Source organism: Sodiomyces alkalinus, assembly GCF_003711515.1.
Source record: "Sodiomyces alkalinus F11 unplaced genomic scaffold SODALscaffold_5, whole genome shotgun sequence".
Classification (NCBI taxonomy): Eukaryota; Fungi; Ascomycota; class Sordariomycetes; order Glomerellales; family Plectosphaerellaceae; genus Sodiomyces; species Sodiomyces alkalinus.
This window is the reverse complement of record NW_021167083.1, coordinates 999978-1013218: the sequence shown is the minus strand read 5'-3', so window position 1 is coordinate 1013218 and position 13241 is coordinate 999978. Positions and strand designations below refer to the sequence as shown.

The 13241-nt window shown below is 51.9% G+C and overlaps 3 protein-coding genes across 3 annotated transcripts; 1 reads left to right on the top strand and 2 right to left on the bottom strand.

Annotated features, from left to right (window-relative positions):
* Positions 1–1409: 1409 nt before the first annotated feature.
* On the top strand, positions 1410–5236 carry SODALDRAFT_378818 (cytochrome b5-like Heme/Steroid binding domain-containing protein; the record flags this gene model as incomplete). The annotated part of the gene is made up of 8 exons (XM_028615002.1): positions 1410–1455; positions 1512–1574; positions 1707–1734; positions 1802–1849; positions 1977–2038; positions 2747–2865; positions 3238–3535; positions 3633–5236. The coding sequence occupies 8 exons, from the start codon at positions 1410–1412 to the stop codon at positions 4766–4768; spliced, it is 1800 nt and encodes a 599-aa protein (XP_028466443.1). The 3' UTR covers positions 4769–5236.
* Positions 5237–6211: 975 nt separating this feature from the next.
* SODALDRAFT_167231 (hypothetical protein) lies at positions 6212–6763 on the bottom strand. The gene has a single exon (XM_028606981.1). The coding sequence runs from the start codon at positions 6658–6660 to the stop codon at positions 6292–6294; it is 369 nt and encodes a 122-aa protein (XP_028466442.1). The 5' UTR covers positions 6661–6763; the 3' UTR covers positions 6212–6291.
* A 103-nt stretch (positions 6764–6866) lies between these two features.
* On the bottom strand, positions 6867–10488 carry SODALDRAFT_359738 (SNF2 family domain-containing protein; the record flags this gene model as incomplete). The annotated part of the gene is made up of 2 exons (XM_028614201.1): positions 6867–9682; positions 9786–10488. 2 exons carry the CDS (start codon positions 10486–10488, stop codon positions 6867–6869), a joined length of 3519 nt encoding a protein of 1172 aa, XP_028466441.1.
* Positions 10489–13241: the final 2753 nt, after the last annotated feature.

The window sequence follows — 13241 nt, the reverse complement described above, 5'->3', positions numbered from 1 at the left end:
TGGCCGCTCGTAAAGGCATTTACTAATTTACCCAGAAGAGCGAGGTTCACACCGCGCGTGTCGAGGAGTAGCGTGAAACCGCTAGAGCTTTTAGCTTTAAGATACTTACTAACGATAGTAAATAAGTGGATGGACTAGACACTAATAAGCGTATAATAGCCTTAGAAATCCTTCGCTAGAAGTCGGATAAGAGAGGATATACCCCCGGTGCCGCTAAAGCCAAGAAAAAGGATAAGAAAAGTAATACTGGATCGAGTATACTAAAGAGGGTTATAGCTGGCAGAATTACTAAGTTCTTAAAGGGCGCTAAGATAAAAAAGGGAGCCGTGAAGTAAGTTAGGGAGGATATAGAAGAGGAATAGGAGATAGATCTCGATAGTAAGCACTTAGAAATTTAGTTAGTAAATCGGCTATAATATACTAATTTATATTTATTAGATAGAGAAGAGGAGGCCGATAAGGCCGATAATAACGAGGGCATAGATAACGGATAGGAGGACTCACGACGACGGTGATATTAGTAAAGAAGAGGTATCTAAGGATATTAAGGATAATACTATCGCCTAGTAGATAATAATATATCTAAAGATTCACCATCTCTACGATATATCCTGCTATATACTTCGCCTATATCTTACTTAGGATATAGTTAATACTAGAGCTTATAATATAGTAGGGAGAGCCGGGCAGAGTTATAGGCGGTATTAGAATTCGATAGCGGTTTACGTAGGGATTCACTAATAAACCAGTATACCGATCTAAGGAGTATAATAAGTAATCTTCTCTTCTTATACTAAACTCCTAGTATAATAATACCGAAATATATATTAGCTTCGTAGTTATTCACTACCCGTTAAACTAATATATACTAGAACTAGGACGTATTAACTAAAGGAGATATATAATATACGAAGATAACTGTTTCTCCTGATAATAATATTAGCTCTAGGAACTTATGTCTTCTAAAGTGATATACTATATACTATATATTTTTTATAAGACGTATGTTTAGGGAAGTGTGATATATCTTAGAAGATACAACGCGTTTATGCCGAGAGGTGTGTCGTGCTTAGTTATAATCTTAATTAAGTGACTTTATATTAGTTAAAATACGGTATATCGGAGACCTGTTTTTTAAGATATAGCTATACTATAGAGATATTAATTCACCGAACACTAGACCTTTTTTATATAATATTTACCGCAATAACAGGTCACACCAACGTAATAGGCGTGTAATCTATATGTAACCATGTCCCTCTAAGACACTGTGTCCATACCTAACAGGCTGTTTTGGAAATGTCCAAAACCCCCCCAAACCCGGGTAGGTAGGATATTGTACCACCATATATTTAGCTTGAAATCGCGATTTGCCTTAAAGCTTTTCACATGGATCACTTGAGCAGAAAATGGACAATGCGTTCAAGCCCAGCTCAGCAGAACACCAGCTTTTTGGTCGGCGACAAGATAGCAGCTAACGATGCTTCGTAGACACAACTCTCACACGCTAGCCAGGCCGCGTTCGCCGTTGGAGTTTGCCACAATATCCCATGAACGCCGATTGCTTCCTGCTGGTAACGGGACCGTTTAGTCAAGGGATTTCTTAAATCCTATTCGTATATGCCGAGTACCCCAGTACGTGTTGAAGTATGGGTCTAGGACTTGTTCTGATATCGATGTTGAATTTCACATGACTTCATCTGAAGATGACGACTATGAAGCCTGGTACACACAGTATGTACGTGTGGTGGCACAAATGTGGAATGCCATCATTTTTTTCTGTTGGGATGGGCCCAGACAGCGATGCACGGGCCAACAGGTCGATCAATGACGATGTCTCAACTACGAAGTACATGGTACCAAGACCGGACAATCTTATAGCTACCTTAGTCCTATCCTACTCCGTGCGTGGATACATAATACAATATGTGCCTAGGTATCTTACAGTGAGAAAGACAACGTGATTGCCCTGTGAGGGATGGGGTCAAGGCCAGAGGTAATAACTTGGACCTCGGCCTTGTGGGCGCCAGATATGCTGGTTGTTGAAAGACAGGTTGTCGAAGCGAGGGAGGTCGGGTTGTTGTTAGTGCGAAGTACAACGTACTCCGTAGTTACGTATATGTAGTTACGTTGTATATTGTAAGGCAGAGGAAGGCAGCAGGAATATGGAGTGACTAGCGCGCCCCACATGCAGGGGATCAAGGGGTATTGGCTAATCATGATACGTGCAGTCTCAACTCGTTGGGGTAGCATGCGTAAATTCGTTGAGAGCGGGAATCCAGGGTTGGCCTTTTTGGGCAACGTCGAGGCAAAATATTAGGTGAGCGCCGTGCGTTGCCTCTGGGGAATTGCTTGATGGGTTTCCTTCCTTGGTTGAGTGTGTAAGAAGTAATGTACTCCGTATACTAGGTACATACTTTGTAATTAATGAGAAATTGACGACTTTGGCACTCTCATGGCGTGGTTTTCATTGGAATGGTGTGGCTTGAGTGCGGATTATTAGAAGATATCGGGGTCTATGGACCGACTTTTGAACCGACGGAAGTAAGAAAGGGGCGATCTGTTGATGTTTTGGTTTCCCCAACAAGAGGAAAAGAAACAAGAATAAAAAAAGAGTCAGCAGGGGCAAAGGACCGGTCGTATTCGTACCAGTCTGGTTTGTCTACCTCTACCTACCTTATACCTACCTAGGAACCTAGGTACGAGAAGTACCTCATCTCCCTCATCAACGTCCGTTCCTCTCTAGGTATCAAGCAAGAAGAGGTTGACGTTCATTCCGCCACCATTGCCACACACACGCCGCATATCCACTTTGTGCCGGACCCCTTTGCCTTATCTGGTCCTCCGACGGTGCACCTACCCAAGGTAGGTAAGGTCCTCAAAAGGACTGTATACTTCGTATGCTGCTTCCGGGGAAAAGGGAGTTGTCCCATCCATCACACACCCCCCCCGGTCAGCCATATATTACCTACCACACTCACCTTCCATCCTGCCACTTTTTTCCTTTTTACGTTCTCGGACCTCTCAACCTTTTATTTTCCATCTCTTCTCTGTCCCCATCATCGACACACCACGCCTCCTTATTCCACACTTTGACATCTCGCCGTGTCTTTGGGCTCTTACGGACCTGCTCGGGACCGTGTAATCGATAGAGACGGAGCTGTGCTCCTCGACTCCCCGACTGTCCTCTCGTTATTTTACTTGACAAGGCGGTTTCCTCGTCAAGCCAACCCCCAGAACAAAACCATGGTCGCAACCACCGCTTCCAAGGCCGCTCCCGAAAAGTGGGATGATGGCACCACCGACTATGTCCCTGCTCGCAAGGCTCCCGTGGCCGACAACAAGAAGCCTCACGTCACCACACAGCCCATTACCTGGAGTAACTGGTGGCAGCATGTCAACTGGCTCAACATCACATTGATCGTCTTCGTTCCCATAATTGGCCTGATTGGTTCATATTGGGTTCCTCTCCACCTCAAGACGGCCATTTTCGCCGTCGTCTATTACTTCCATACAGGTCTGGGCATCACTGCAGGTAAGACGAACCCCTTTCCCCCCTCAAAGGGAGACGGAGGACAAAAGAAAAAGAAAGCATTGCTGGAACTGTTTCTCACAATCTGCCGCCTTTCTAGGATACCATCGTCTCTGGGCCCATCGCTCGTACGCTGCCTCGCTTCCCCTACGTATCTATCTCGCTGCTGTTGGCGCCGGCGCCGTGGAGGGCTCTATTCGCTGGTGGGCTCGTGGCCATCGTGCCCATCACCGCTACACCGACACCGACAAGGACCCCTACTCCGTCCGCAAGGGCCTCCTCTATAGCCACATCGGATGGATGGTCATGAAGCAGGATCCCAAACGTGTTGGTCGGGCCGATATCACCGATCTCAACGAGGATCCCGTCGTCATGTGGCAGCATATCCACTACCTGAAGTGCGTCATCGGCATGGGCCTTGTTTTCCCTACCGTCTTCTGCGGCCTCCTCTGGGGTGACTGGCTCGGCGGCTACGTCTACGGCGGCATCCTCCGCATCTTCTTCGTCCAGCAGGCCACCTTCTGCGTCAACTCGCTCGCCCACTGGCTCGGCGACCAGCCTTTCGACGACCGCAACTCGCCCCGCGACCACGTCGTCACCGCGCTCGTCACTCTCGGCGAGGGCTACCACAACTTCCACCACGAGTTCCCCTCGGACTACCGCAACGCCATCGAATGGTACCAGTACGACCCCACCAAGTGGGCCATCTGGTGCTGGAAGAAGCTCGGCCTCGCCTCCAACCTCAAGCAGTTCCGTTCCAACGAGATCGAGAAGGGCCGTGTCCAGCAGCTCCAGAAGAGGATCGACCAGAAGCGCGCCACCCTCGACTGGGGCGTGCCCCTCGAGCAGCTCCCCGTCGTCGCCTGGGACGACTTCGTTGCCCAGGCCAAGGACGGAAAGGCCCTCGTCGCCATCGCCGGCGTGATCCACGACGTGACCGACTTCATCAAGGAGCACCCCGGCGGCAAGGCCCTCATCAGCTCGGGCATCGGCAAGGACGCCACCGGCATCTTCAACGGCGGTGTCTATAACCACAGCAACGCGGCCCATAACCTCCTTTCTACCATGCGTGTTGGCGTCCTCCGTGGCGGTTGCGAGGTGGAGATCTGGAAGCGGACTCAGTTCGAGAACAAGGACATGACCCCCGTGACCGATTCGGCTGGCCAGCGGATCTTCCGTGCCGGTGATCAGGTCACCCGGCTCGCCCAGCCCATCAAGGGTGCTGATGCTGCATGAAGCACGATGAGATGATGACGACGATGAATAGAGAGGGGGGGACAGTTATGTCTAGAGGACATTTCGCAACTTACATCACTGCACATCACCACTGTTGGGAAAAAGTGGTGTCGTGTGTACCATTCACGTTAATGACCTTTCCCCCATCCCCCTCCGATCACTGGAGTTACTCCACCGCAAAAAGATTCGAGAGGTGACAGCAAAACAGATGCTGTCGTCATCGAACCGCAATGGACTGCCGCATGCAGAGACGTCCAAAGTTCGAAGGTTTCCTTGGCTGTTTCGGTTGGTTTGGTGGTGGGAACTACTTTTTACGAACGAGAACTTAGATTTGTATCTGGCTGGCTGGCGTTGTGGTTTCAAGTACGCAGGAAGGCGATGGATGGTTGCTTTTTCATTTATTTTATCCTCCCATTTGGCCTGAATTTAGAAGAAAAAAAATTCAGGCGTCTCCTTGTTGAAGAAAATAAATCAGTCGGGTCGCTGGGTCCATAGACACAAATGACTCAAAAATACATCATGATATATTCTCAACTTTTTTCCTCGCTTGGTTCCTCTGTCGTTGAGATGCATGTTACATTGTATCACCACTTCACGTAACCTGCGCAACATATTGTGTAGCAAGTAAAACCCCGTCTGAATAGGAGCACTTGACGCCGCGGCAGCAAGCAGATTATGATGTTTCTCACTGGTCTTAACTCGCATGGCTAGCGTGAGTCTTGGTGTAAACAACCCAGGGGTTGAATATATGGACTGAACTAGCCTTGTCGTAATGCACAGGAAAACCGAAGACTCGTTTCGCGCCTCTGGGCTTTTTTTTGCCAAGTCATTCTGGTTCTAAACCAGTGGTCATGAATAATGAGGGAGGGAAAAGGGGAAGAGCCACAAACACCCAAAGCCGAGTTGGGAGGCAACAGAGAGCATAGCGTTTCAACCATGGAACCTCCATTTATTAACTCGTACGACGATAAATCCAAAGCTCTATCCGCCCAGCCGCCGCTGACGAAAGGAGGACCCTCTTTCACATGTCATATGCCGTGTTCCTGTGGGAAAGGCAGCCGGTGGAGTCCCCAAACCACGCCAAACCCAAAAGCCCGGTTGACCTCGGCGCTCAACAAAAATACAACAGACCACAAAAAAGACAGAAGAAAACCCGGTCTACATAGGGTTCCAGAAGCCCGGTGGAACGGTTCTACCCATAAAAACACACCAAGTGTAAGTCGGGCGTTGAATCATCGATTATAAGTGTGGATATGTATCGTTGGGACTGGTCTAATTCCATGGGTTGCTTTTGTGAGGGGAAGCAGAATCATGGAAAAGATACACAAAATCCCACGTCTTTGCCGCCCTGCTTCCAGTAGCTTCGCTGCTTTCGCCATTTCAAACATAGAAGATAATATGTGTTTTTACCATCTTCACCAACTTGATAGATAGTAGACAGACAGACCTTGCCTTTGTATGACCATGTTATGATGATCACGCCTCTTTTCTAGTGAATAAAGATGTGAATTCCTTCCACGCATCTATCTACCTATAAGAACCAGCGTATAAATATGTAAAGCAAGATTCTTCCCATGTTCCTGCCCCGTTGTCCCCCGCGAACATGATCCCATAACCCGATGAAACCGAGGAAGAACCATCCCGCTAAAGAAGCCATTATGGCATTTCCCATTCTCACCCAGCGCCCAATGCATCGATGATTGCATATCAATAATGGTATCGTGTGATGTCCCCCTTTTGGTCTCCCGTATCGCCGCCGCTCTATCAGGCCACCCGGTGCGCCTGGGAAAACTGCAACGCGCGCCATTCCAACAAGAAAAGTGAACATGTCGTGCTAGTAGAAGCTGGCCTAAGAATGTACCTCCCCATACCATGTAAAATGAAACTCCCATCTCCCGTACGAGTAGCCTCCCTGATCCCGTGGGAAAAAGGATATATACTGTGTGAATGGGACTCGAAGTCTCGGCACCCCGCTAAAACGCCAAACCCACAAACTCCAGACACGCCAGACCATTCTATAGCAAACCGTCCACCAAGCAAGGAGGCCTGAAATTCATGTGCTCTCAATACCAAATGCCCCGACCGTCCCATCTTCTGTCTACTTGAAGAGACTGCGAAGATCCATCAACCTCTGTCGTGCGGCGTCACCCCTCTCAAGCACTCGGTCCTTGCCGTCCATGCTGAGACTGGCAAGCTTCTTCTTCTTATCCTGCAGCTCCAGCATCTTCTCTTCGAAGCTGTTCCGCATAATGTAACGCACAGTCCGCACAGGTCGCTTCTGCCCCAACCTGTGGACCCGGTCGATCGCCTGTGCCTCTGCCGCCGGGTTGTACTGCGGCTCCATCACATACACATTGTTTGCCGCCGTCAAGTTGAGACCGAGTCCGCCCGCCGTGATGGAGACCAAAATGACCTCAACCGATGGATCCTCCCGGAACTTGTCCATCGCCGCAGTCCGCGCCGTGCGCGACATGGTGCCGTCGAGACGCGTATACGTGATTCCCGCGCTGTCGAGACCCATCTGTATCAGGTCCAGATGTGACGTCCACGTGGAGAATACAACCGACTTGTACGTGGCCTCCTCCGGCTTCGATGCGGTTTCTGCCTTGGTTTGGAGGAGGTCTTCGATGAGCGCCCTCGTCTTGGTGTGTGGTCCTTCATACTTGTCAAACACGCGCTTGCCGTTTCTCGACGTCTTCGCCTTTTTGATATGGCCGTCGTGTTCGGCGTTGGCGCGCGTCCGCCGAAGCTCGACGTACTGGAACGTGACGCCGTTCTGACAGATCGGACACTGGCCCGGCGAGGCATCGGCCCGTGCCTTCACCGACTTGAGGCAAGCACTGGAGCTGCAGATGACGTGAAAGCAGCGCGTCATGTAGCCCAGGAGATCCTCTTGCCCCTCCGACTCGATGCTATCGGAATCGCTAGAGCCGAGCTTCCTCGCGCAAACGGAGCACGCGTCCGTGTTGGTGTCCTGCATCAGCTCGAACATCTCGTAAGCCTGGCGGTCACTCATAGCTGGCTTGGTGTCATCTTCCTCGTCACTATCAAGGTCAATAGCCATGTCCGCCGTCATGCCTTGCAGGGCCTCCAGATCCTCTCCGTTGAGTAGATCTTTGCCGTGCGCGCACAGGAGACGAAGACGAAGAATGGACCGCAAGATATGGATGTAGGTGTGTCCGCCCAGGGCTTTGCCCACCCCGGTCCCGTCACCAGCAAGGACCTTGACACGATCTTGGGCATTCTTCTCGAACAAATCGTACACCTGGCGCTCCTCTGGCGTGAAGTCGAGCTTGATGATTTCGTCCGTGCGAGGCGGGAGGTCAATCTTGTCTTTGAGTCGCCGGAGCGTGATGGTGTCGACGAGGATGCGGAGCTTGGGGATGATCTCTGCATCGTAGTTCTTGAAAGGGTCGATGATGAACCTGTTGAACTTGTTGCGATCGTCGAAAGGCTTCAGCCGGAGAAACTGCAGCAATGCCGCCAAGTCGTCTAGCCGGTTTTGCACCGGCGTGCCCGTGACGGACCATCTTCGGCTCGCCTGGAGGCGCACCACCGCCTTGAACTGCAACGTGTTGACTTCGCGGATCATATGCGCTTCGTCAAGCACAATGCGAAACCAACCAATCTCCTCGATCGGATACTGGCCCGCCTTGCGTTTGCTGCGTGCACTGAGTTCGCTCGAGACGGAACCGTACGTAGTGATGACCAAGTCGTACTGAGCCAGCCTCCCGATGTCCTTGATGCGACTGGAGCCGTGGTAGACATAGTAGCTCAGGGACCCCGGGGCGATATGCTGCTTTATTTGCTCTTCCCAGTTCGTCACGGTGCTCAGCGGGCAGACCAAGAGCGTCGTCTTCGCGTTCCTTTTCAACTGGGTGAGGCCGAGACTCGAGTTGTTGGACGCTGACGAACCATTTTTAAGAGGCGGCGTTTCTGGCTGAACGGGAGGCACACCTGCCCATTGTCGCGCCTGGTCAAGTGAGGAGCAAACCAGGGCGAGGACGGTTAGAGTCTTGCCCAGACCCATCATGTCGGCTAGAATGCCGCCACGAGTCTGAGGGGGCAGACGACGTTCGGCATGTGCCGTCACCACGTTGTAAAACACCTTCTCGCCGTGAGGACCCGTCCGGATCCGATAGTACGAGCTCCTGAGCCGCTCTTCGGGTGTCAAAGTAGTCTCCTTGTGAGACATGAAGTAGAGGCCTTGCTTCTGGTGTTTTAGTAGCGGCGTGACGATCATGGCCGGCGGCTCCTGTTCGGGGAGGTCGTCGGTCTTTCCGAGAGAATCAAACACGCCCAGAACATCGGAGCGAATCTCCTCCACGGTCCGGGGAGTAATATTGGTGCCAGGTGTATATCCGTGGTGGCCATGTACATGTTGTACGACGACAGGCTTCCTGGCAGCAGGGCGGTCGTTGGCGCCTGCCTGGGGATTCATGTACTTGATGCCCTTGTCAACTCTGTTAGGGTGACGCAGGTTCATCGAGCGGGCGAGTAAGTGACCTCCAATGGCCTTCGCGAATTGCATCGGTCCATAGAGGATGATTTCAAGTGGGTAAGCCTTGGAGGTCGGTTTCCCGGGTTCCTCGTTGGGCAATCCTTTTCGTGCCGGGATGCGACAGTCGGTTCGGACACGGATGTTGGCATCGAGCAGCGGCACAAGAGCCTCGGCGGTCCTTTCATCGACGTTGCCGATGATCTCCCGGGTGAAATCATAAGCCTGGAGCCGCAGCGTCCTATCACCGGCGAGCCTTTTCAGAACGACTTTGACATGGGGATACCAGCCGTCCCCAAAAATGCTCTTGGCGCCGGGCCTAGCGGACGGAACGGTATGGCACTGGAGGGTGCCGCCAAGCATCCCGTAGCAGACTTCCTCCGAGCCGGGATCTCGAACAACTTCTATGTCATCTCCTATACATGAGGCACATGACCAAACGGTTAGCACAGACGTGAAGTGGATTGGAAGAGGAAGGCGGGGCAGGTGGGAGAGGCAAGCTGCATGCAAGCTGTATACCTTCTGTCAAGTCGACCGTTTGGGTTCCCCTGGCCGAGCTGTCCTGCTTGCCCTCGTCACGCCTTTCTTTGACGTAGGCGCCAAGAACACCTGTACCACCGGATGTCATAGTCTTCTTATTGTCTGCGGGGGGGAGGACGTCGCTTTCGGGCGTGTCCAGCTTCCGGCGCTTGACAACAGGTGCCGAGGCTCGATCTTGTACGGCGTTGATACGCTCTATCATACCTCCCAAACCAGATGGTTGATTTTGGGTAATCGGAGTGGAAGGTGCGTCGGTCACGGGTGTGGATGAGGTGGAAGGCAGGTTAGACGAAAGCGGGTCGCTGGCGGAAGGACTGGCGAACTGGAAAACGAGGCCGTCACCATTGGAGCTGAGGGGCGGAGCCGATGGGAGATGAGACTTGGGCTTCGGTACGTCGCGTCTGGGGGGGAGTTGTTGTGGTTGAGACGAGAGGGCCGCGACTTTGCGAGGGGCAAGGAGAGCCTGGGCGTTCCAGGCCGGGACGACGGTTTCACGGGCGATGGAGGTTCGGCCTTGTGGGTGGGCGGAGTTAGCATCCTCGGATGACGTAGGCTGGAGGGGAGGTGTCAAGGACAGAGCTAGCCGGCTATCCGATGCCGGCTCTATCCTACCCTCTTGTGCTGAGATATTGTGAGGTAGAGAGGGAAAGTGGGTACCATTGGGCTGCTCGGTAGAGGCCATGATGGCAACGTGTTGTAGCAGCAGGTAACATGCGCGTGATGAAGACGAGAAACGAACGGAGACGATCGGTGGTCAAATTTTGTAGTTCATACGACCGTGAGGCGGGCCGAGACGGTGGTTTTCATCACACGCGAGGCGATAGAGAGTGTGATATTCGGAAGTATCACGGAACGAAGGTTGGTTTCGAGTAGTGACGACGAGAAGAACCGAGATTCCAAGGTCGAAGAATCGAGGAATGGTTGAAGCACCAGATGGATGATGGCAACTGTGGAAACCTATATAGTTCCATAGATCTGGTTAGATAGATAAGAAGGAAGGTATGGTTCTCGGTGTAAGACGAGGAAGGATCAGGAATCGAACTGAAGGCGTGGAAGGAGCAGAGACAGAAAAGTGGTTAGGTAGGCAGGGTAGGCAGGAACAAGACAGAACAGGCTGCGGTGCAGTGCGAGGAAGGGGCCAAAAGTGAAGGCGAGCAACAGCCTAACTAGAGCCCACGTCCTGAGGGAATATCCGTACATTCACCGGATAGCTAGCTACCAAGCAGCAGAAGATTCAAAGAGGCCACAGTCAACGGTTGAGAGGGTTCGCTGGTAGCGGCCTTGAAACATAGAGCATCGAGGCTTACCTACAGCAGCATCGAGGGTGAAAGGGATGAAGAAAAGGAGAGATAGAAGAGAGGGGAAAGAAAAGAACGATTGGTGATAGCTGAGAAGGTGAGAGATAGAAGTGACATAACATACCAGTCCTGCCGCCGTTGGAGGCAACGAACGAGATAGATCAGAAGGCAGAGGCCGAATCCAAGCCTCGATCCGCGATCCGCGATCCGCGTCGTCGTGGGGTCGTTCTTTGACCTGGCGCTTTAGAGAATTTAATCCTTTATACGCGGGATGAGATTTTAAGGCTGACTCCCGAGTTGGCGGACGACAGTCCGAAAGTTGAACCGTGAACCCAAGAGCTGTGAGCCCAAGGACAGGGCTTCGCGTTGCGTGGAGTTTTGGCGGGGGGTTGGATGGAGAGAAACAGGGGGGGTGGATAATGCTTGGTACGAACTAATATCTACCTACCTATGTAATGCCTTACGAAGTACCTCCGTTGGCACCGTGGAGGTTCCAGGCTGTGGCGTAATAAGGTAAGGTAAGGTACCTTATTTATTAGGTAGGCTTATCGCGACGGCAGGCAACGATACGTTGTACGGTATCTCGTAGCGTGGTTGTGGTTCGTAGATCCCGTATTCTAATACCTACCTTAACCTATAACCCCTCCTTCCTCATCCACACTTTCACACTTCAAACTTCAACGCACCTTCCAACCCGGCAAAATGAATCGAAAGGGGCAGCGTGGAAAGACGAGATTATCGCTATACAACGTCAGTTAGGAAGTTGGGTTTATTAGGAGATGATCAGAGAAGAGCACCTGCCTAGGTCGATCGGGGGTTTTGACATAAAATGCCCCAAGTACGTTGTACGTATCGCTTCGTCGAATTGTCTGATATTCTGATGGGCTTGTCATGGGCTAGACGCGGCACATGAACATCACTGTTCCTGCCTTTTACATTAATTATTACTCGCGGCAGGGTCGACTTGTCACCTGCAGTTCTTGTGCAATGTGGCGGCCAACAACGTCAAGGGAAAGCCCAAGGCAGCCCTGCCTGTCGCGAGAGGCGGCCTCCTATTCCCGATTCCGATTAGTCGGAAATCTCAGCCAGGCACGTGGACAGTGCAGAATCGGCAGCTCGTGGTCCGTGCCACAATCAAAACTTGTCCTGGATCCATTTTTTCTGCCGGACGGCCCGTCATGTGACCCCATACACACATATTTGTAATTAATTACGATATTATTAATAGTATAATCACTTCGTACAGGTAAGTAATACATAGGTACGACGCTTTCGTTAACATTGCGAGAGCAATATGATATCTCTTGACCCCCATTCACACCCATGTGCGATGTCCAGACTTTTGTCCATCCTGGTTGTACTCAAGTCAAGGGTAAGAGGTGATTGAAGACAGGCCAGTCAGTCATGGAGTGCGTGCCCCAAGTCGCGGCCGCGGAGGGTTGTAATTCCGGAGGCCCATATATGATCATGCCGTGTCTCTTCTCTTATGATCCTTCTTCGACGTCCCAAAGCCCTTGCTGATGCGATCAAGGCAACGCCCCGGGGAGCGCTAATCCATCTTTCTCTCTCGTCTCGTCTCGTCTCCTCCCGGATCCAATGCCATCCCCGTGTCGACGGCCGGCTTGGCTTGCTTCGACACCATATCATGTGCATGCTTCACATCGGCCTCCCTGCCATCGCCTCTGTACGATTCAGCTTGGTGGCTCCGGCTCCGGCTCCTCGTGCGTTGACGGCGCCGAGACCGCATAGCCCGTCGATTGGGACTGCCAGACCGGGAGGGGCTCTGGCTTCGGCGGCGGTCTAACACCATGACACGGAGCGACCGTCTTGGTCCCGACGAGAGCGAGCCGTCCATTGGACCACCGGAAGGGTTTCGGGATGATGTCCAGACGGGTGAGGTAGACCGCCTTCGCGCTCGGCCACGGAGAGTGCGTGATTCCCCTGAGCCGCCACTGCCACCAGCTTCACCTGGGCCTGTGTCGGCCCTGGTCACGCTTCGATCTCTCTTGCGGCCCCGATGGCTATCGGGGCTGGGAGAGAATGTCAAGGGTACCGTATCCCTGAGCACGTCGTTGAGCCCTCGATGCGGTGACATTGGGTTTATCAAATAGATTGAATTGTGCAATATCTTTCAGGG

Excerpts from the sequence above, each read along its gene's own strand:
- SODALDRAFT_167231 (XM_028606981.1), bottom strand. The coding sequence starts at position 6,660 with ATGGGAGTTTCATTTTACATGGTATGGGGAGGTACATTCTTAGGCCAG.